Consider the following 24,046-nt stretch of genomic DNA (forward strand, 5'->3'; position numbering starts at 1 on the left):
AGGAAGGGAAAAATTTGGAAAAAAACCTTTTTTTTTTTTTTTTTAATCTCTGAATGTGGAACTTTTGTAACCACTTGGAACCTCCTCCCACCTCAATTTTATAATACACTTAGGTGTTTAAACATTCAGGTTGGTTGTGTGTTTAGAGACGTCATAGACCACACAAATAGGTACACAAATAAAAGGAGCAAATTAACGCTAAGTTAAACCTCCAAACCTGCAGTTTCTTTATGTCCCTTAACTGCTTCTCCGTATCCAGCTGTTAGTCATTTGTAGAAAGCTGCCCTTGTAATTGCAAATGAGTTGAGAGGAGATGTATGCGGCACCGCAGCACCTTAGCTTTTCAGTCATATCTTTCGAGTCATTTAAGCTCCTGGGAATCATGCTCATAATAAATAGCTTTTTATTACCAAAAGCCGCTGTTCTGGCAGCGGCACGACAGCTCTTTGATAGATGGGCCGGTAGTTTTTTGTGTTGTGCTTACTCGGAGTTGTTAGTAGGAAAGACGAAGGCAGCAGAGGGGGGACTTTTGGCAAAGGAAATCTTATGGGTATACTGAAGCAGCAGATCAGAATTCAGAAACAAGAGCGAGGGCTGAAATGTGATTCTCTGGTGCTTGGTGTAACACTCATCTCCGGGATAGAACAGTGCGGGGCACTCACAGGAGCCTTGTTCGGATCACGGAATCCGCTAAAGGACCATGCAACGGTGGAGCCCAGCAAGCCACGGGGAAGTTTTGCCGGAGCTGATTTCTAGGGGATTTTCCGGTGCCTAGGAGATTCCTGCTTGCCTTTGAGCTGTATGGAGGAGGGCTCCAGTTTCCCATGAGGGGCCCCCTTGGAAAAGGCGTCTGTGCAGATTCCAGGCTCTGCTTCTCTGTGTGCTATTTACCAAAAGGCTTTTCTCACCTTTGCTGATTGCTGGTGTGATTTCCATGCACTGAGTCCTTGTAGGGATCCAGGATGGATTGCCTGTGCATTGTCACCACCAAGGTAGGATAGGAAACAGGGCTGTTATGTGCAGCATTTTTCGATTATTATTCTGGTCCTGTAATTAAACAGCTTTGGTCGGTGCTGCCGGATCATGAGATAAAATGATTAGTATAATTTACTATGCTGGGCATTTGTTCCCTAAGAGGGTCTGAGGTACCTATCTTTATGTGATTTCAACTTCTTAAAGTGATATTGCTTGTTTGTGGAAATGAAGAGAATTTGCCTGTGTTTTATAATTGCAGGAATTGCTTTTGCATCTATTTATAGCTCATAATTGGAATATCTACAGTAGTAGTGTAACTCACACATCATTTTAACATAACATATGAGGGTAGTCTTTTTGAGTGCGATAATTAGCCTTTCATTTAAAAACCATGTCTTCTATGTTTGAAGAAGCCAATCAGCTTTACTGTAGCTTGACATATTGTTTCTGATTGGAGCATTCTGATATTCTGCATTTTAGTGATTTTCTTTTAAAGAAAAAAAAGCCTTTAGGCCTTGATTTAAAACAAGCGAATAAATAAGCACAATATTTAGAGTTTAACTGATTCTCTCTATCTTGATTAGAAGCAAATGAAATATTTACACTGATGAAATAGTCGCATTATTGGTAACAGAAATAAAAGTGGGACTCGAATAAAATCAGTAGGCATTATTTATAGATATACTTTATAAAAAGTAGCTAAAAATTTCAAACAAATTTTATTCTGTCATCAATTCTAAATAGTATATTTAAAATTAATAAACATTGATTATTTGCATAGATATTACTGTTATTTTTAGAAAAACTAATTAAAAGATATATTCATTAACTGCCTTTTCATTTTGTATATAAGCATACCATGAGTTAATTTGGGCCATCTCTCTTAATATCTCACATTGATTGGATACCCATTAAACATGACAAAAATCAATAGCTTAGTGCATGAGACTAAGTGTAGATTTCCCTCTGTGAACTTTTACCACTAAATAAATGATCATTTAATTTCAAAGTCACAAACCAAATTACCCATGGTATGATCTCAATGACCTTAAATATCTTTCTTTTACAGATTAAATTATAAATTATCTTAATGGATACCTTCCCATAGAGTCTAGTGTCACATGGCAACGTTAGCTGAAATTAGATTTAAAACCTAAAACTTCTAGTTGGGTTTGTTGATCAGCTTTCTGAGTTAGATGAGTTTCTTATTTTACTTTTAGAAATTGCCAAGCATCTCATTCAGTTTATTTCAGTTAAGTCAGTATGAATAAATGCTAAAGTAAATTTTAAGTAAAGCTAAGTGGGAAATTGTATGTCCTTTTGTAATCTAGGAAAGAAAATATTCTCTTAAATGTGCTTTACTCGGGAACCAGCAGTTAGCATAATGGCTATGCCGCTGGATTCCCACGTAGTCGACCGCAGTTTGCGTCCCGGACCTGGTGGCTTAAAACTCACGCCGGGCGCATTGTGCGTGCGTGCCCAAGATCCCAAGAGGAGAATGGAGGAGAAGGGATTGCGGCGTGACCATCCCCTCTCGGGGATAATTTCTCACTTTCTGTCTCTCTATCTCTCTGTCTGTCCGGCGAGCGCACGTGCCCTATAGCGAAAACCTCTCAAAAAAAAAAAATATGCTTTACTCTTCTGAGATGCTATACTTGGTGTTACTTTTCTTAAGAGAATATTGTCAATCTGACCTACATTGTTTTAGAATTATTTATTCCCAAATCATAATAATTTTAGACACCATGAAACATAATTAGTACCTTAAGAATAAGTTATAAAAAGTTAATTAGAATCCCAACCTGGAAGTCTTGAACAAGTTAACACAAGTTCCTTTAGTTTGAAAACATGATCTAATAAAAAAGTCATGTTCTTTATATTTATTATTTATGTTAATAAGCACAGATAAGAAGGAAAGAAATGTTAATTTGCTTTAAATGCTGATTAAGAGATTAATGTCATTTTTCCAATACTTTGATTTATCACATAAAATACATGATTGAACAGAATGAACACCCATGTGAAATTTCATAAATTTAATTATAGTCATGAATATTGCTAGGGTAGCATATGTGTAATCTTTAAAGGACATACATACTTACAATGAAGTTACATTCCAGAGTTTAAATGGTAATGCATGATTGATTCAAAAACTGTGCATAGGTTAAAGAAATAAACAAAACTTCTTGGAAGACTTCAGAGGACAAATCCTATCTATATCACTTGCCACCATTTTTTCCCCCAAGTAATCATTCACTTGGAATTGTTGTGCTCCATTTTTCTCAGACTCATTGACAGGAAACTTGCCAGCAATGAAAAATTTTAATTTTATTTCAGTACAACCTAATCTTTTTCTCCTCCAGCCGAAAGCCTACCTTCTAGTAGTAACTGGCTGAGTTGTTTTCTTGAATTCTTGTATTAGAGAAACTTTACATAGACTGGAACTGCTAGCTATCATGATCTATCCTAGGCTCTACTTTACCCAAGAACATTTCAGTACTACAGCTGACCCCCATCCATGTCAAAGTTTTCAGTAGCAAGGAAACATAAATACATCCACTGGCACTATAATATCTTGGTTCCTTCTTCCTTTCCTGCCTTGGCATGAAAGATATTTACTGTCCTTTTGGTTTGTCCTAACCTAGTGCCCTCTGATTTTGTCCATTCTCCTCTGTTATATATAGTGTAAAAAAAAAAAAAAAAAAGAAAAGTTCTCTTCAAGTTTTTGCTCTTTTTTTTTTTTCTTTTTTTTTGGAGAGGTTTTTGCTATAAGGCACGTGCGCTCACCAGAAAGACAGAGAGAGACAGAGAGACAGAAAGCGAGAAATTACCCCCTAGGGGGGATGGCCACACCACAATCCCTTCTCCTCCATTCTCCTCTCAGGATCTTGTGCACGTACGCACATGCGCCTGGCATGACTTTAAGCCACCGGGTCCAAGACTGGAACCACCGTTGACTACGTGGGAGTCCAGGAACAGTCATTACGCTAACTGCTGGTCCCTCTTTTTTTCTTTTTTTTTCTTGAGAGCTTTTGGCTATAGGCCAAAGAGACAGGGAGACAGAAATTGAGAAATCATCTCCCAGGGGGATGACCATGCCACAGTCCCTTCTCCTTCAATCTCCCTAGGAATTTTGGGCATGGATACATATGCACCTGGTATCATTTTCAAATAGCCAGGTCCAATACTCAAACTGCAGTCTTAAGAATGGATGTTAGATGATAAATGAGAGCGGGACCATCAGGTGGCATGGTGATTGATGGTGCTGGACTCCCACATGGCTGACTGTGGTTCGATTCCTGGACCCAGTGGCTTGCTTTCTCACTCCCTTCCCCTCCCCATACACACTCTGTCCCTCTTTGGTCAAATAATATAAATCGATAAATAAAGTTTAACAAAATAACTTTAAAAAAAGATAAATGAGAGGAAAGATTATGACAAATAGAGAAATATCTTTACATGGCAATGTAGAAGGATATATTAGATATATTGGAGGAGGATTTTTATTTTTTATCCATATAAAAGGAAGGGAATGATAGTCTAAATCCTCTGACAAAATAATCCGACTCTACATCTCACCCCTATAATTCTGATTGCTTAAAGTCTTAAGAGTTCCAGTTTGGTCAGAATGAATTGCAGAGTCCCTCAGATTGAGAAAAAAATCTTTTGAGCCAGTAAATCATCAGAGTAGCCAACAACACAGTTTGTGCCACATGGATCCCGAGATCTTTTCAGATGTTCAGACAAGTCACTTCCAAAGAAGATGAGTCATCTCTTTTCTTTGAATATTTCTGTCCAATTTTGATTTCAACTCTTGTCACAAATACCACTATTCAGAAAGAGAAGTAACATGACTTAGAGTGAAGAGCCAAACTCTATAGCATGGCTTGGTTTTTAGTTTTTAGGGACACTTAATAGCTTTAGAATTTGGATAGGCTGTTCATAAACTCCTTGGGCCTCGATTTCCTCAACTTTGAAAAGGATTTATCATCTCTGTCTATCAGATGTGTTGTAAAGTACCTAGCATAATTATTGGCATATGAATAGACTTTAATATAGGATAATTTATTGAGCAACTCACAACTTAGATTTTTAATGACTCTCTGGGTATGATTACTGAGAAAAATGAGGTCATCTCAATATCATTGATTAGATAAGTTAGTAAATAATGCAACATATTTTATATTGTAGAATTTCCTATGTTTCAAATAATTGACAGATTAATATTAGTAATTTTAAAAGCCAAGCTGTAAGGAAAATGGCTGTGTTAAGTCAGAGCCAGGCTGTTAAATGATTGGCCCATATGACTGTGTAGTTCTGATTTTCAGAATATTTTGGACTAAGTTTAATGAAATATAAACAGTCAATAGAATTTTTCTTTACTGTGTAGGGGTTTTCAAATATCACATGTAATAGCATAGAAGAATTTGTGTAAGAACAGACAAACTTTGGAATGGTGAAAAAAAAAAAAAACAAAGAAAATCTGCAATTTGTGACTTTGGGTGCCCAGAGGTATCTGGACATTTCTGTCCTTTTCTTTAAAATAAGTGTATTTTATTACATTGCTGAGGTCTCTAATATAATATTATTCTTTCTGTCTCTAATATAATATTGTTCTTAAATATATTATCTCTTCAAATAAAATGATCCAGTTTCACTAAATATCTTAAAAAGTAGTAGTGGATAAATTGTGCATTGGTATCATTTCACATGTCCATTAACTATACTTACAGACAGTTTAGAAAGTGTAAGAACATCATCCACAAATAAACTGCAATATGTCAAGTTACTGCTCTAATTTTTTAAATAAGGCATAATGACACCATTAACTTTTAATATGTTTAACAGGTTAATGTGCATAATAAAACTCAGCAGAATGAAAAGTGGATCAGGCAGCATAAAAGCTTTTATTAACACTGTTAATACATTTGTTCTGTAAATATGATTTCAGTATTTGCCTCTGTTATCCCACATTTACAAGAGGTAAAGCCACTCAAATTTTAGAAAGGAAATAAAAGTCGTTGCTTGACATTTAAAAGATATTTTTATCAAGGCTAGCAAGTATCACATTATTTATCATGAATTTAATAGGAAGGAAGTAGCATGTTGTCTTTTTGAAAATGGACTCAAAATAGAAATATTTATAACTATAGTTTTTGAGAAAGCTAAAGTAATTTTTTTTTTTTTACCAGAGCTTTCTGTAGAGAAATTTAAATAAATCACCAAGGCAACAAATGGTTTTGTTAATGGCACACTGCTCATTGACAAAGCTATTTATTCATGCAGGTGTACAGCTGCATCTGCCTCCATGGTAGAAGTAGCTCATCCATTCATTTATTTTATTAATCCAACAAGCATTTCTTGAATGCCCACTATGTGCTTGACACCCTGGAAAGTATGGGAATATGATGAGCAATCTGTTTTCATAAAACTTTTAGCCTAATGGGGATAACAGCCAATTATAGAAATAACAGTTATGTGTGCAGGAAGTGAATATAGAGTACTATGGAAATGAGCATTGGCATACCTAAAGAATCTAATGGGCTTGGAACTAGCAGTTAGCATAATGGCTATGTCACTGGATTCCCATGTAGTTGACTGTGGTTCTCGTCCCGGACCCAGTGGCTTAAAACTCACACCAGTTGTGTGTGCATGAGTGCGTGCCCAAGATTCCGAGAGGAGAATGGAGGAGAAGGGATTGCAGCATGACTATCCCCCCTGGGGGATGATTTCTCGCTTTCTGTCTCTCTGTCTTTCTGATGAACGCATGCGCCCTATAGCAAAAACCTCTCAAAAAAAAGAAAAAAACAAAAAACCTAATGGACTTGGTTGCAGAGTAGGCAGGAGTAAATAGAAGGAAGGCTTTTCTGAGGAAATAACAATTATTGATATTCAGAGTGGAGGCACAATGTGGTGGCAAGAGTGTCACAAAGTTCCAGATGTGTGTGTTTTGGAGGAATGGGGAAGAATTGAACATTGGGGAAAGGAAAGTCCATGTGACAGGGGTGTAACTTGTGCAGATGAGTAACCAGATCTAAAAGATGCAGAGATAGGTAAGGACCTACTCATAAATACTTAGTTTAATACTTATTATCTTAAAGGAAATAGGATTTTTCAAGCCGTCATTAACACTTGTCCATCTTTATACCTGTCCATCTTTATACCTGTCTACTAAAAATAATGGTTTCCCCTTTAGCTAGGTGGATGACATTCTCTAAATTGTACTTTGAGTATTCATTGAGATAAATAGGAAGTACTTAGCATATTACCTGGTAGGAGGTAGGTACACTGTTCGCTGTTGGAATCTACCCATTTTTCTCTCCCTAGCCTATCTTCCTACCTTTCCCTGGTTCTATTCTCCTCATACGTAACCTGCCAATGACAATAGTTCTACTTGTCATTCCAACAAGTATCTCCAAAATGACAGGTCTATTGAACAGAGATTGGAACTGGAAGCTTGAAAGCCCAGAGGAAGTCTATTGAGTAAAAAAGAGAAGCAGCTAATAGGGAACATTTAAAACAATCTAGGCTACTTGTGTAGAAAATCAGGGAAAAATATCAAGGCAAAGACATTCTGTGGCCTCTTAATAACCTGGAACTAGAATAAAACACCTTGAAATACTAATGCCATTGATATATTAGCTTAACTGTCCTTTACTTCACCAAGCTGTTAGAGTGCTTAATCTAATACATAAACCTAATGGTGTCATTCTTTTTTTCTTTAGAGAGAGGTTTTTGCTATAGGGTCACCAGAAAGACAGAGAAAGACAGAGAGACAGAAAGGGGCCACCCTGGGGGCTGGCCTTGCTGCAATTCCTTTTCCTTCATTCTCTTCTCGGGATCTTGGGCACACACACACACGCACCCGGCATGAGTTTAAGCCATGGGGTCTGGAACTCGAACTGCGGTCGGCTACCTGGGAGTTCAGCGACATAGCCATTATGCTAACTGCTGGTCCCAATGGTGTAATTCTTATGTGGAAGCCCTGAAATAGCATCTTACTGAAGATAGTATGTGCCCAAATTCATACCATAATATACAGTTCTCTCAATTTAACACCAGAATTGTTCTCTTGTCTTAATGTCTGTCACTTTGCCTTGTATTTTATACTGTAAGAATTTGGGGGATGCATGAATAGGACTATGTTTTTATTCTATACTGGTTTCCCTATCCTTTATTAAATTAATGAACATACTGTCCTTGCTTTCATCTCTCTATTCCTTGTTCAACCATGTTCCTGTTTTGGGGACTTCTGCTTACTACTTTTCTGTCTAGATGACTGTCAATTTGTCTAAATCCGACTTATCTTCCAGTTCTTATCTTAAATACTCCTCTCTTTAAAGATCGTTATTATTTTTTGATGTTACTATCATATTATCCCATATTTCCATATATCATGATTCATAATTATACACTGGATTTGTATCATTATCTTTTCCATTTTTCTAGACAAATTCCATGAGGGAAAGGACTATATCTTTAAGAAATATTTTGTATATTTTATGTCTGATACATTGGAGAAACTTGATTAATTAAAACTTATTTACTCTCTAGAACCAATCCAATGAAGTAGGATTCTACATATCTCAAAGAAGCACATTCATACAACTAAGAACTTTCATAGTGGGGATTCAAACTCAGATCTTCATGACTGTAATATGCTCCACTATTATTATCTCCTGGTTTAATCATCACATTGAAGTTATTGATAAATTAAAATATACTCCTGGGGTCAGCAGGTGGCATGGTGGTTAAGGTGCTGGACTCCAATATAGCTGACCATGGTTTGAGTCCCAGACCTGGGAGCTTGGAATACTACCAAATGTGTGTGTGTGTGTGTGTGTGTGTACCCAAAATCTTGAGAGGAGACTGGAGGAGAAGGGATTGTAGCATGACCATTCTCCCTGGGGGGAGTGATTTCTCACTTTCCCCTCTCTGTCTCTTTCTCTGTCTCTCTTTGGCGAGTGCATGCACCCCATGGCAAAGAACCTAAAAAGCAAAACAACAAAACATACTCTTTTATTTGAAAAAATAATTATTTGTTTAATTTTATTTAACATTGTTATTATTTTTTTAATTTGTTGCAGAGCACATGTTCTCACCAGAGAGAGAGAGAGAGAGAGAGAGAGAGCGAGCGAGAGTGGGCGAGCGAGCACAAGCGAGTGTGAGATGCCTGGTCTGGGACTCACAAAAGGCCATATGAGAGTTCAGCACCCCACCCACCATGACACCTGCTGGCCCCCCAAACATACTTTTGATTCTGTATTTTGGGTTATATTTTTTCTTAACCTAAACATCTAATTAAATGAAAAAAAAAATAGACCTACATAATGTTTACCTTAAAAATTACTCACAATTAGTTGTTGCTTTGTAGTTTTTGGAAACATATCCATAATCTATAAAAGTAAACTTTAATTATATAAAATATAATGAAATTTCATTACATGAATCATAGGAATCATCTGTTAATACAACTGTAGTAAATGATTTTCTTGCCATATGTAATTACCAGGATGCTATTTTACATTAACCCCTTTGGATTCTGTAAGTAAAAGCCACATGTGCTATAAAGAGCTATGAGTGTGAAAGGATTGGTCTTAATAAGATCTTTGTATAAATCTTACAAGACAAATGTAGGTTTGCAAAGGAGACAGTACAAATACAATTTTGCAAATCAAATATTTAAATATTCCTTGTGCTCAAAATTTAAATAAACCAAATAACTCTATAAAGTACAAATGAATTCATCATTCTGCTTAATTATTTACCCATTATTTCATCTGAATGTTTGTAGATAAGAGTTTATTAAAGGAGATTACCCATGATTATAGCTTCTTGAGATCTGTCTCTTTGTATATGTAATGTATTTTACTAAAGACAATTTGGGAATGTGTATCGAATCAAAATTCAGAAAATATAGACTTGAGTTTTCCATTTAACATACCAGTAGTTTTAGTGATCTCAGTTGACCGTCTTTGCTCCTTATTTTCTCAAGTTTGAAATGGGAAGGATGATGCTGACTTACCGATACTTCCTGTAGAGAATTACTGCACAGAATCAGATTGGTTTATGTAACTGAAACATAAAATACTATGTACATGTAAGGGTGAATGTAATAATCAAAAAGAGGATATCCTGGGAACCAGCAGTTAGCGTAATGGCTATGTCGCTGGACTCCCACGTAGTCGACAGTGGTTCGTGTCCTGGACCCGGTGGCTTAAAACTCGCGCCGGGCGCGTGTGCGTGCATGCCCAAGATCCGGAGAGGAGAATGGAGGAGAAGGGATTGCGGCGTGACCATCCCCCCTGGGGGGTGATTTCTCGCTTTCTGTCTCTATGTCTCTCTCTGTCTGTCTGGCGAGTGCACGTGCCCTACAGTGAAAATCTCTCCAAAAAAAAAAAAAAAAAAAAAAAAAAAAAAAAAAAAACGGCGTGACCATCCCCCCTGGGGGGTGATTTCTCGCTTTCTGTCTCTATGTCTCTCTCTGTCTGTCTGGCGAGGTGCCCGTGCCCTAACGTAAAAACTTCCCAAAAAAAAAAAAAAAAGAAAAAAAAAAGAGAAAAAAAAAGAGGATATCCTAAATTAGGATCTTTTATTACCATTAGTGTCACTTTATGGTAGAACAAATGAGAGCTATGTTCATACATGTATTAGTACTAATTTTATGCTAAGTTTAGTGACACAGTTAAATTGATTTGGCTTTTGTGAGGTCTTTCAGAGAACTGAGTATGAGGTAGTTGGACAGAAGCTGGCATCTACTGCAAAATTTGACTCAGAGTGGCAGAATAGCAATGTTCCAAGCCTAGCTTTTGGAGTGAGATACCTTCTTATTGGAGTCCTGGTTTTGCCAGTTATCAGTTCTATTGGTTGGGCCAAATTACTTAATTTGCCTAACTCTCAGTTTCTGTATTTATAAAATGAAATAACAATAAGTGCTTCAAAGGGTGGTTGTGAAGATTAAATGCAGTGTTTATTATCTCCACAAATATTTACTGAATAGATGCTATATTTCAGGTATTATTCTGAGCAGTAGGGTACATAATTGTGAATAAAATTAAACAAGGTCCCTTCTCTCATAGAATTTACATGATACAGTGAAAAGATTTACTCTTAATAGGCATACAAAGAATAAACATAATTTGAGATACTATTGCTATGATTTAAAAAGACACAGAAAAGTGGAATATAGAATGATGAATGAGTAAAAAGAGATGGGGGTAACTATGGACAGAATGGAAAAAGACAGAACATTTGAAGAAGTTTTAAAAACTTAAAAGGACCAGCTGCATGAAGATCTTGACAAGAACATCCCATAAGAAGTGAACAGTTAACATAAATGTACACAGAGGGCTTACTATAGCAATTGGACATACATATAGTAAATAAATAGTAGATGGGGATGTTGTATTCTTCTTTCCTCTTCCGTATCTTCTTTTCTAGGAATCTGATAATTAAGGGTAAATTCCACAGTGAGGTCATTAATTTAATAAGCCAATTACTACTCTAGTGACATATTTCTATTTGTGTAGTCATGGTGATGGGAATTTTCTCTGGCTTCAGTGAACAATATTTTAATGTTTTATAGGTCTTTATTTTATAGGTGAAAGGAAGATAGCGAATGTTTTAACTACTTTTTTCCATTATGCATTCAGATTTAGTACCAGATTTTAAATCCTACAAAAATAACTCCTACTCTTCCTACCTCTATTCTATTACTCCTACTCACACTTAACCATTTTTTTTTATATTGAAGTAATTCAGTTCTTGAACTAACCTTTTAGAAGACAACATGTTTTGTGTGAAGTTGGTTTATCAGTAAAGGGACAAATTCTTGAAATTTGGAATTCTATTTAATCATTAAGTAAATTTAAGTCAAATGTCCCAGGAAAATGTCTATTCTCTGGAGTCCTCCAAGCTTAAATAATTCTTATGGAGCATTCTCTGCTCAATTGATTGTACACTACTGTCACAGTTGTCACGGTTAGAAAAGTGGGACTTGTTGCTTATTATTTTTCCTTAAATTCCAAATAGTCCCAATTTTGAAATTTTGATTTATTCTGTTTCCTATAATCTATTCTATATTTACCATTTCTACTACCAGTGGTCTTGTTTAGATTTTCACTGATTCTTTTTTGGATATCTGCAATAAAATTCTTAATAATCTTCCATCTTTCTAGTCTTCCACTTCTATATTTTCCACACTGTTAACTAGGACCTTCCTTAAAAATATATGCATATGTGTGTGTGTGTGTGTGTATGTGTGCATGCACACACCTGTCTGTGTGTAGTTAGTATGTATGTTGCTACTCTAGTTAAAATCCTTCAGAGGTCTCCTGACTCATACTGCTTCATTATTCAGTGTGATCTGTTCAGCAGCTACAATGGGCATCTCCTTGAAGATGTCAGAAATGCAGAATCTCAGGCTGTGTGGTAGAACTACTGAGTCAGAATCTGCATTTTAATAAGATCTGTAGTTGCTTATGCACATCATGGTCTGAAAAGCAATGTCTTGTAGGATAACCTCTACATTGCTTAGTCTGACCTTCTATTGTACATTTTAGCCCTTGTTTAACTTTGATCTCAGATCCCACAATCCTTTATGCCTTAGTCAACCATACACAATTATGTTTGATTCCTCCAAATGATTTGAATTACATCCTTTTATTTCTTTGTATCTGTTTTTCCTTATGCCTGAATGCCTCTCAACTCCCTAGCCTGACATTTACCTAATAAACTTCTTAACCTTTAAGAAGCTCAGTACTGATTACTCTGTAAACACTTTGCCTTGATTCTGCTCTGCCAGACTAAGCTAGCCATGTTTCATGTGCTTAGTACAGTGTTCGCATCTTTGTAATAGCCTTTATCTAGTTATGGAACTATTTTGTATATGCGCCTATTATTGCTAGAATGTGCATTGCTGTATTTGTAGCTGACCAACTACCATCATGCTGGCAGGTATACTGTAAGTGTTGATTGAATCTTTCATTTGACAGACATTAATAGATATTTCATTAGTGAATAAATAAATGAATGCTTAGATGAAATACTTCCTTCCTGTAACTTGCGTGCACACACACACACATCTGTGCGCATACATACCTGTATGTACAATGTATACTTTATAGTAAATAGTTGTAGAAGAAATCTTTGTTTTCTGATGGATGAACTATTCAGTTGAGAGTGAAGCTATTTGCAAAATTACCGTGAATAGCTGATAGGCCTGAAATGACACTTGAAATGTCTTTTCATATAAGAAAAATGGGTTACAGGAAATAAAAGTTTTGAACGCATCAGGAAAAATGGCAACTGGATCATATGTATGATAAATCAGTTTACCATGATTGTATTTTAAACTTCTAAAATTCCAGCATAAAAATACTCAGAAGTCAGTTGCATATTTTTATTAAAAATAATAAAATATGTGAGATCAGATTTTTAGTTTGATAAAAGAAAGCCAACACATGTCCATTCAGTTTCTCAGTGATTTACTACAGCGTGATACTTATTTGTTTTGGAAGATAATTATTTCACTTATAATATGTCTACATTTACCATAAATACAAAGGTGTAGTATTTGTAGTCAAGGTTCCCTAGGGAGGCAGAACCAATAGGATATAGATAGGTACACAAAGGAGATTTATTGGGGGGAATCAGCTGTGGCATCTGAGACATCTCTCTCGTGAGCTGGAGATCCTGAGATGCTGAAGGCATGGCTTGGTTCAAGTCTAAAGGTTGAAAGCCTGAGGTGGGGACAGTAGTATTGCCCATATGAGTCCTAGATTCCAGGCAGGTGAACCTTGAGTTCTGATGCATAAGGCAACAGAAATCTTTCCTGTTCTCCTAAAAGTTACCTGTCTGTTATCTGTATCTGTTCTTTTTAGGCCTCTCATTGATTGGATTGTGCCTGCCACATTGAGGACAGATCTCCTCCACCTTGTTTACTCAGACTCACATGTTAGTCTTTGTTGAAAACACCCCTTAGAAAATGGTTTATCAGGTTTCTAGGTATTCTTTAGTCCAGTCAAGTTGACACCTAAAAGCTAACCATCATTGTATGTTTTTACTATTAAATGTATTTTTCTTATACAAACATTTAAATATGTGTGACTGTTCAATAGAAAATTTAAAAATGGCTATTACCCTAAATTATCAGATCATGAAAAAAATGGAGAAATAGTACATTTATTCCATTTAATTTTTGCCTAAGGGTGTATGCATTTACTAAAAAAAGACAGAGAAAGCATCCCCCATGAGGGATGCTTTGTTTCTCCCTCCTTTTGGGATTTTTGGACATGTACATACACTTACCCAGAATATTTTTTCAAGCTTCTGTATCTAGAACTCATGCAACCAGCCATGTGAAATCTAGTCACTTATCTGTGCCATGGGCTGGCTGTAATATTATTTTTAAAGCATGATACATTATCTTATACTCAGCTTTCAGATACAAACTTTTCAGGGAAGGGATTCATGACAATTTGTTTTAAAAACTTACTTTGCATTTTAGAGAGCAAGGTGTATCAGGCCATTGAATGACTTTATCCCAATAAACCTCTGAAAAGAACTTAAAAAAATTACAATAGCGATTATCACCTGGAATTTGTCCAGTTATCCACATATGTCACTGGCACTATGCAGAAGGGGCCTTTGATGAATGTTACTTCATTCTATGGTTGGTGTCTGGGTTAAAACTTTGAGTACTTCGAAATGTTCTCTTAAAACTTCTGAGACTCCCTAGACAGAAATGGCTCCAATTAATTAAATGTACCCCTTTCCTAAGCAGCAATGTAGTCAGCAATAGACTCTCCTAGAAGACCATTTAATCACATTAAAAAAAAAGATAATTCAGAAGTCAAATTTCAAGATATGAATGATACCTCTTACTAGCCACACCAGCTGGAATTTTGAATGTGGTATGAAAACACAGTTCATAAAGTGTTAGATTATTTTTAGCTTACCTCTCCCATATTTCATGTTTTTGCAAAGAGCTGTATAATCTATCATACTGTTGACATGCTTATGGTATCTTACACTGAAATAAATTATTTTCAAATAGAGTTTTAACTAGAAGAGGAACTTAAATATTCTTGATGATAAAAAATGTTTGAAAATCATTAGCTAAAGAAACCATAAAGAGGGACCAGCAGTTAGCGTAATGGCCATGTAGCTGAACTCCCATGTAGTCGATTGCGATTCGAGTCCCAGACCCGGTGACTTAAACTCACGCCAGGCTTATGTGCGTGTGTGCCCAAGATCCCGAGAGGAGAATGGAGGAGAAGGGATTGTGGCGTGGCCATCCACCCTAGGGGGTGAATTCTCGCTTTCTGTCTCTCTGTCTCTCTGGCGAGTGTATGCACCCTATAACAAAAATCTCCCCCCCCCAAAAAAAAGAAACCATAAAGAAAAATTTACATTTTTAGGGACCAGCAGTTAGCATAATGGCTATGTCGTTGGACTCCCACGTAGTCGACTGCGGTTCGCGTCCCGGACCTGGCGGCTTAAACTCACACCGGGTGCGTGTGCGTACGTGCCCAAGATCCTGAGAGGAGAATGGAGGAGAAGGGATTGCTGCGTGGCCATCCCCCCTGAGGGGTGATTTCTCACTTTCTGTCTCTCTCTCTCTGTCTGTCTGGTGAGCGCACGCACCCTATAGCAAAAACCTCTCAAAAAAAAAAAAATGAAAAAGAAAAATTTACATTTTTAGTAAAATAAATTTTCTCTGGGGTCTTTGTTATAAATTTCTTAGGATTTCAAGCTACAATGTTTTCTTGCTAGTCCTTTAAAATGAAACTGTCTTGAGCTAATACACATGTAATTTACTCAGCCATCTAAAGTTCTATTTAAATCAAGGACAGATCTAATTGCTAGTTCTTCCTGCCTGACTGCTTGATGTTGGTACCTGATCTACAAAAGCTTGCAGATTTTTTCTTTGCTTATCATTTGTCCAAAAATACGTGCTCATAGGTATCAGGATACAGGACACATGCACAAGTAATATCCATTGATTTCCCCTCTTTTTTTGTGTTAGGTTTTGCTAGAATTTTAAGTATTGTATTTGAGAAAATCCTCTTATAACACTGTATAAATTTAGGTTGATGGCATTCTATGTGTATTTTTCAGAGAACAATATTCAATGTATATACATCTTTTGAAATTAAAGAAGATTGTAAGAACAAATTGATATGAATTGCATATTTAATAGGTTATAATTATGTCTTATCAAAAGCGCAACTTTTAAAATCCTTCACTCCTTGGAAATATGGTAATTGTCCCCTTTCCCATGTAGTTAATTATAAATTTCAGGAAGAATTAAGTCTGCTAAATCTCTTCACTTTTTTTTTCTTTGTCTCTATGGAAGCAGTGAGAATAGAAATGAATTGCTTTCATCTTGTTTCTGAATGGCATTTCTTTTCTCAAACGATTGACCTTACTTTGAGGTCCTGAAATTTCAAATATTTTTTTATTGGCTGCTAATTTTCTTAATCCAAAAAATGGTATCTTTATCGATGAATTTTAAAAGATATTTGGATGACAATAGTAGTTTATTTTAGAATCATAGCCTTTTATCTTTCCATTAAGACTTTGTAGTTTATAATATAGTGGATAAGACCTGTCAGTGAAAACTACTTAATATAGTAATAGATAATGTCCAAATTTTTTTCTTGTAAGGAGAAGATACAAGAGTAGCTCATTCCTCTTTCCTCATTTACTCAGTAGCATACAATGACATCATGGAAATATTAATTACATTTAAAGCATTTTGCAAAACTTATTTTTTAGATAAAGTTTTGCTATAGGTTGTGTGTGCTTGCCAGAGAGACAGAGAGAGAGAGATGGAAAGTAAGAAATCACCCCTAGGGGGGATGGCCACCTGACAATCTCTTCTCCACTTTTCTCTTGAGATTTTGGGCACGCATGTACACACAAGTGCCTGGCATAACATTTAAGCCGCTGAGATTTGAACTGCTATTGACTATGTAGGAGTCCAGCAACATAACCATTACACCATCTGCTGTCTGAAAATTTTTGTTTTTTAATTTTGTATTTAGAAGTTTAAATTATTTTATTGCATCCAACCGTGCATAGTAATAATTCAACTTTGGCAATCTGTATCACTTCAGGGAATATTGGGACATGCCTCCACAAATGCTAAAATACCATATTATATTTCTTACAGATGAATGGTGTCAAATATATGATTCCAGACTGCAAAGTGAATTCTGGCTCCCAAATTTGTTCATCTTAAATATTGTAATATTGGGACCAGCAAATGGCTTAATGGTTATATTGTTGGACTCCCACATGGTCAACTGTGGTTCAAGTCCTGGAACCAACAGCTTAAAACTCACGCTAGGTGCATGTGCATGTGTGCTTCAAATCCCAAGAGGAGAATGGAGGAGAAGGGATTGTGGCATGGCCATCCCCTTTCCCAGCAGGGAGTGGGGACTGATTTCTTGTTTTCCATCTCTCTCTGTCTCTGTCTCTCTGGCAAGCACATGTACCCTATGGCAAAAATCTCTCTCAAAAAATGCTGTAGTATTTCATATATTCTTTCCTTCTTCTATATTTCAATTGACAAAAAGCTTACAAGCAAAACTAAGATTTAAAATTCTTGATATTTTTTAAGAACTTTCTTGTACATTTTAATTTAATTTTCATTGTCGCCCTGTGAAATAAATATTATTATTTTGTACTCGGAGGTAAAGATATCAACTCAAAGGAGCTAAATGACATAGGAGAAAAATCTACAATTAATAAGATAAATATTAATATTATAGGGCTGGCAAATAAAAATATATAAATTAAGGTTTTTTACACTGTTAGAATACATTACCAGGCTCTGGGTAAAATGTACTACATCTATTATTTTATATAATCTTTAAAATAATCATTTCCCCTGTGTATTATTCTCCCTGTGTTATAGGTAAGAAAAACTGAAATTTATAAAACCTAAGAAATATTCTCTAAGTCACATATCTAAAAAGTGAAAACGTCATCATTTTAACTCAGATCTAGTGGATTCTTTGTATTAAACACTCTCTCCTCCTTCCTTTCCAGAACAATGTGTTCTTAGAATGAGCTAAAAGTACATCTCAAGTGTGTGGTATCTAACGGCTGCTTATTTCACTATCTGTCTAGGAAATGCTTTCTAAGTGCAAGTCTGCTGTCCTTTCTCAATTGAGAATATGAAATATCAAGTTAAAAGTATGGCTTTCTTTTATAATCTTTAAATGTGGCCAGCCAGAGCATTCAAAACCTATCCCACTTAATGTTATTATAGGTAGTAGGTAGTTAGTTGGTTGGAATATTATTTTAACACAGTGTTTAGTCATCTTATGTACTAGTTAGCCACAGACTCTACCTCTGCTAACCTGGGCAAATATCTTCCTGTGTTCACAAGGGATTTCAGAAAGCATGAAGATGACTCAGCACCATTGTCACTGCCCACTAAAAACTCTTTGTTCTCAGTGTCCTGTGGAGAATAAGTCAACTATATATGTGTGTGTGTGTGTGTGTGTGTGTGTGTGTGTGTGTGTGTGTGTATTTTTTCTTTATTTACAGAAGAGGAAAATGCATGACTCCCCAGCATGCTTTTTGTCAATTAAGTTTTTTGTCAACTAAAATATAGAAGATAAAAAGAATATGTGAAATACTATAGCATTTTTTTAGAGAGATTTTTGCCATAGGGTACATGTGCTTGCCAGAGAGACAGAGACAGAGATGGAAAATATATATATATATATATTTTTATTTTTTTTATTTTTTCATTTTCAGAAGAGGAAAATGCATGACTTTCTAGCATGTCTTCAGTCTTAGTAAGGATTTCTTCAGAAACAAATTAGGCCAACTTATTTTAAACATCCTTTGAAACCTGAAAAAATAAAAGGAATTGAATGGAAGGGTAAGACTAGGAAGGGTTGAAATTACATATTGAAGACTATGAGGAATTAATGCCTGAAATTTAATGAAACACATTACCACAATCAAGAATATGTTTTGCAACTGAAATTGATACACTGAAAAAGAAGGGCTCATGGGATATAATAATAGAGCCTACTTTATTTCGGGCTCTCCATTGTTTGCCTAAAAGAGCTTAGTGTGGATGGTCCTTATCCTGGTCTCTAAATAAAAACTCTATAGTTTCATGTCTTTCCAGTCATTCCTAGGGAATGAGACATCCTAAAATCATTTAAAAATCAAAAACAAAATCTAAGTTCAGTAGTTAAAGTTGAACAGTTCCAAATATTAATAAAAAGTTTGAAAACTGTCCAGGTTAAAGATTCACCTTTTCCTACTATGGAATCTTCAGTAGGACATCTGCTTTGGGGAAAGAGGCTGCTTTAGATGTTTCTCTTTTCCTTTCCTCTTTCCTAGTTGGTTATTGATCCCTCCAAGTTTGGAACATGAGAGGAAACCAAGAAAAAGAGAGAAGAAAGGTCTTATTGTACGAGGGTTGTGCTTTTTGCCATCTGGCTTGACATATAATAATAACAAAAATAAAGAAAACTGCTGATGGTTACATAGTGCTAATTATGTACAGAAATAGTTCTAAGTGCTTTAGTTATATTAACTCCTTTAATCTTCATAACTGAGGCAAGGAGAAGTTAAGCAATTTGCCAGGGGTCACCTAGCTAGGAAATGGTAGATCTAGGCTTTTAACCCCTGAAGTCTGGCTCCAGGCTTTTTCACTCTTCGACATTTCTGTGGGTCTTTGGAAGTTTCCTGTTCTGAGCCCCAGTGAATAAATCTATGATGTGGATGATGCATTTCTTTAGCTCCAGGTTGGACTGCAGTCTTTCCTATTATACATAGATGGTTGCCTTGGTAGTCATCACAGTGGCTACAGAATGAACCTTCTATCTTGACAACCTCAGACTGCTAGCTGACCCAGATAAAGTCACCTCTCTTGACTCAATAACGATATGCAATGCTGTCTCACTGGTTAAATTTCTCAGGTGGGATTAAATCTCAATATATTGGCCTGCCAAACCTAAGTAAGTTATGCCAAGTACATTCCATTGAAGACCCTTTCACCAGTTGTAGGTGAAAAGTAAGACCTATTAATCCTTATCCAAAGAAATTCTCTTTTAAATTTCTAGCCATTCAACCTTTCTATACCTTTATTATAGGAAGCATTCAGAGTCTTGAAACTGGTTATTGATAATTTCCTTGAAAATTATATATGTGGCATAGAACCTCTGAAATTTAATTTTTATCATATCTTGGTGTTTTAGGATTAGCAATGTAGTATCTCGTGTATATATCTCTACCTGTGTTGTCCTTTGGCACCTGAAAAGATTTGATTTTTTTTTCTTTTTCTTTAACTTTCTTTAACTTTTGGCACTTAAATTATATATCTTTATGGCAAATGAGGAAACTTACTGGATGAAAACCTTTACTTTGCTCAAATAAATTATGTACATATGTATACATCTACACGAAAACATATTTGTATATATCTACATAAACTCACGTCTCTGTGTGTGTGTGTATATATATGTATATAAATATATATGTATATATACATACACTATACACATACATATATATACGTACATATATATATACACACACACACACATCTGTATGTCTATGAAATTGGTGATTTGAAGGCATACTGGAAATACTTTTGTCTTCTAAATTTTTGGAAAATGTGCTAAAGAGTATATTAGACTAGAAATCAGAAAATTTTTAATAATTTTAATAGCAAGAATTATCTCATAAATGTTAATGTGTATAGTAATTAATAATTTATACGTAGCATTACATTTATAATGTACCTTAAAACTCATAGTACATTTTCACACACATACTACACATCATTTTAGTTCTATGCAAAAACACTTAATTTGGCCCCTTGGGCATCATGTTTTGACCTGTTTCTTTATTTGCCAAACACTTGGGAGTATCAGAAAGGATGCAAAAGACAGTTGATGTGTTTAATCCCAAAATTAAACTCAAGCGAGCCTCTTGTGTGTTTTGTAGAATCAGTTTGTCATCCCTCTATATTCACTTTCTGCAGGACTCAGTTATCTTCCATTCTGCTTCCAAAGAGTCCTTTGAAATAGAAATAAATGAAGGGAAAAGCTGAAGTAATCTCTGTGTAGCATACAATCAACCTTTCTCCTCTATCCCAGGTTGCTGAGTCCCGGAAATGAGGTGTTTCTTGACAAAGGTCAACAATATCTTGAATAAGCACTATCAATTGGTGCGTGGTGTGTCTTTAACTGGAAGGCCCACCTCTCCCATCTTCCCCTCCTGAAAGCTTTGTTAGAGAATCAAAATATCTTCCCTGTAAAATCCATCCTCACTTATCAGCCAGAGTTTGCTGTTTCTGCCTGTGGCTTTAATTTCTCTGAACAAGTTTTTTTTGACTGTTGTTTAACCCTTGTTCCCTCCTCCAAGAATGGGTGAGATGGATCTTTTTGTTATGACTATGTCATATTTTACTTATCCCCTATCAGCAATATTGCTTTATAGTTGCATGTTTATTAGTTTGTCTTTTTTCTTAAACTGAGAACTTCTTTAGACAGAAACTGAATCTTGATATATCCTTATTCCTAATATAATAGCTAGCATACAGTAATTGCTAACAGATGTTTTTTGATCAACTGAATGAATTAATGAATGATCCTAGTATTTAACTCTGTTTTAAACTTAACATACTATATTGTATCTCCTAAAAGTTTAGGAGCTTTTAAAGAGTAAGGATTATTGTTTAAATTTGGGTATCACTAAATTTTATATATCTATGTTTGCTTAGCATGGTACTCTCCATGTTTGATAAGTGAATGGTGACTAAGTGAATAAATGAATGTGGGATAGTCCTAACATGCAATACTTCCCAACGTAGAAAAATATTCCCATGATTATGAGAATTGTTTTATAGAAACTGTCAACAGTTTCTCTGATTCCAGAAAAACATGATATTTTGAATTAAACATTTAGGTCAACGCTTTTTTTGGGTGAATCATTTCTCACTTTGCCACACAGAACTTTTTCAGAGGATAAAATGGCTATAAGTCTATATAACCAATTTGTTAAATCCAAAGCATTCTAATAGATATAAGCCCTTGATACATCCCAAATTTCCTACTCTTTTTGGGAATGAGATAGGTTGAGAAGAAAGTTCTTAGAATTTTCTCTGTGGGGTATTTGTCACTGATCAATTTTTTTATAGCTACATATTTATATGATCAATCTGATGTGTAATTATTCAGAATATTTATCTATGTTTCTCAGATTAGTCTTGAATGAAATATGTCAAGATGTTAAAGTAAAAAAAAAACATAAAGAAGATGAGACACTTGGAGACATTAACCTGTCTATTTATTTTCTTCTTATTTCATGAGTGTATGGGAGAGAGACAGACAGACAAATAGACAGATATCCTCAACAGGGCTCATGGCATCATCTTCTCAATAGCCTTCCTGCCAGCCAGGATCCTGGGCATGTGTGTGTGTGCCTGGCATGTGCGTGTGCCTGGCATGTGCAGGTTGACCCATGAACCACACCTCTGATCTTCTGTATGAATCTAACATCACAGAGCTGCATGTTACTGGTATACCACTGCAGCTGGCCCTAGCATGTCTATTTTTAAAATACCAGAACCCACTGATGAGAGCTTTGTTTTTTAAGAAAACATGTTTTTTTTTTTTTTCAGGATCAGCACTGCAAATCTCTGAATCATAATCAAATCACATATCAATAATCCACAGGAATATAAACATCCTTGGTAGATGAATAGGAGGGAAAAAGAAGGGAACATTCTATCTTTAGGGGAATTTTTAACCAACTTCTATCTTAAAGACTTGCTTGGAGAGCTGGGCTGAGCCTTGGAGGAATTCTAATGTTCCCTCTTGATTTTTGGCTTAATAATTTATGTAGAGGTAGGCTTGAGAATGTCGTTTCCCCTCATATTCATACCAGTTCTAGCTGGCCTTCAAACATCCCGTGATCTACCAATTAGGAGGTACTCTCAAACTCTGTCATGCTATAGTATACACATAAACTTTTAAAAACTGAAGGAGAGGGACCAGCAGTTAGTGTAATGGCTATGTCGCTGGACTCCCATTTAGTCGACTGCGGTTCGCGTCACGGACCTGGTGGCTTAAAACTCATGGCAGGCGCGTGTGCGTGCGTGCCCAAGATCCCGAGAGGAGAATGGAGGAGAAGGATTGCGGCGTGGCCATCCACCCTGGGGGGTGATTTCTCGCTTTCTGTCTCTCTGTCTCTCTCTGTCTTTCTGGCAAGCACACGCGACCTATAGCGAAAACCTCTCTAAAAAACAAAAAAGAAAAAAACTGAAGGAGAATGAAGACTTCTGGAAAAAAAAGAGAATTTTAATCTTTTTTACTTCTCTATATACTTGAGCAATGTTAGATCCTGATTGATCCTTCCTTAGAAGTAGAATGAAGGGCCATAAGATAGTTGGTGGTTAAGGTGCTGGATTCTCGTATGTCCGAACATGGTTTGAGTCCTAGACTCAGTAGCTTGTAAATCACAGTGGACATGTGTGCGTGTGTGCCCAAAGTCCTGAGAAAAATGATGTTCTGAGAAGGGATTGAGGCATGGTCATCCCCCTTAGGGGGTGATTTCTCACTTTTCAGCTCTGTTTCTCTCTGGTCAGCACACATGCCCTTTGGCAAAAACTTAAAAAAAAAAAAAAAAAAGTAAAGTTTTAGATAAAATGCAAAATTGGGGTTTTCAATAACCACACTTAAGCACTTAAATGGAAGGCTCTTTTGAGACTATTTGTTCAAGTGGTTTTCAGGCTTTGTTATCACTCAGACTCACAGGTAAGTAACCATTTCCCTAAGAGCATTCCTAGGCTCTATAGGTTCTAACAGATGACTCATTAGTACATCAGAATGAAAGAGACAGATTGTACCATTTGGTAGAAGAAGCATTAAATTCATAGGAGGAATATGAATTTGGAAAAAATCAAAGGGTTAATATATATTTTTTTGAGATGTTTACCATAGGGCTTGTGCATTTGCTGGAGAGAAACAGAGAGACAGAAAGTAAGAAATCACACCATTACCTTCCCCACCCCTCATCTCTGCCCCCC

The 24,046-nt window shown here is 35.9% G+C and overlaps 1 protein-coding gene across 2 annotated transcripts in view; it reads left to right on the forward strand.

Annotated features, from left to right (window-relative positions):
- Window positions 1-869: 869 nt before the first annotated feature.
- DLG2 (discs large MAGUK scaffold protein 2) overlaps window positions 870-24,046 on the forward strand; it is a 1,612,020-nt gene continuing 1,588,843 nt past the window's right edge. For both annotated transcript variants that reach the window (XM_006144952.3, XM_006144955.3), the window contains exon 1: window positions 870-992. In XM_006144952.3, coding sequence (XP_006145014.1) covers window positions 963-992 — 30 coding nt within the window. In that variant the 5' untranslated portion in view covers window positions 870-962. The remainder of the gene's footprint in view (window positions 993-24,046) is intronic.

The sequence above is a fragment of the Tupaia chinensis genome, unplaced genomic scaffold (genome assembly GCF_000334495.1).
Source record: "Tupaia chinensis unplaced genomic scaffold, TupChi_1.0 Scaffold000139_1, whole genome shotgun sequence".
Classification (NCBI taxonomy): Eukaryota; Metazoa; Chordata; class Mammalia; order Scandentia; family Tupaiidae; genus Tupaia; species Tupaia belangeri.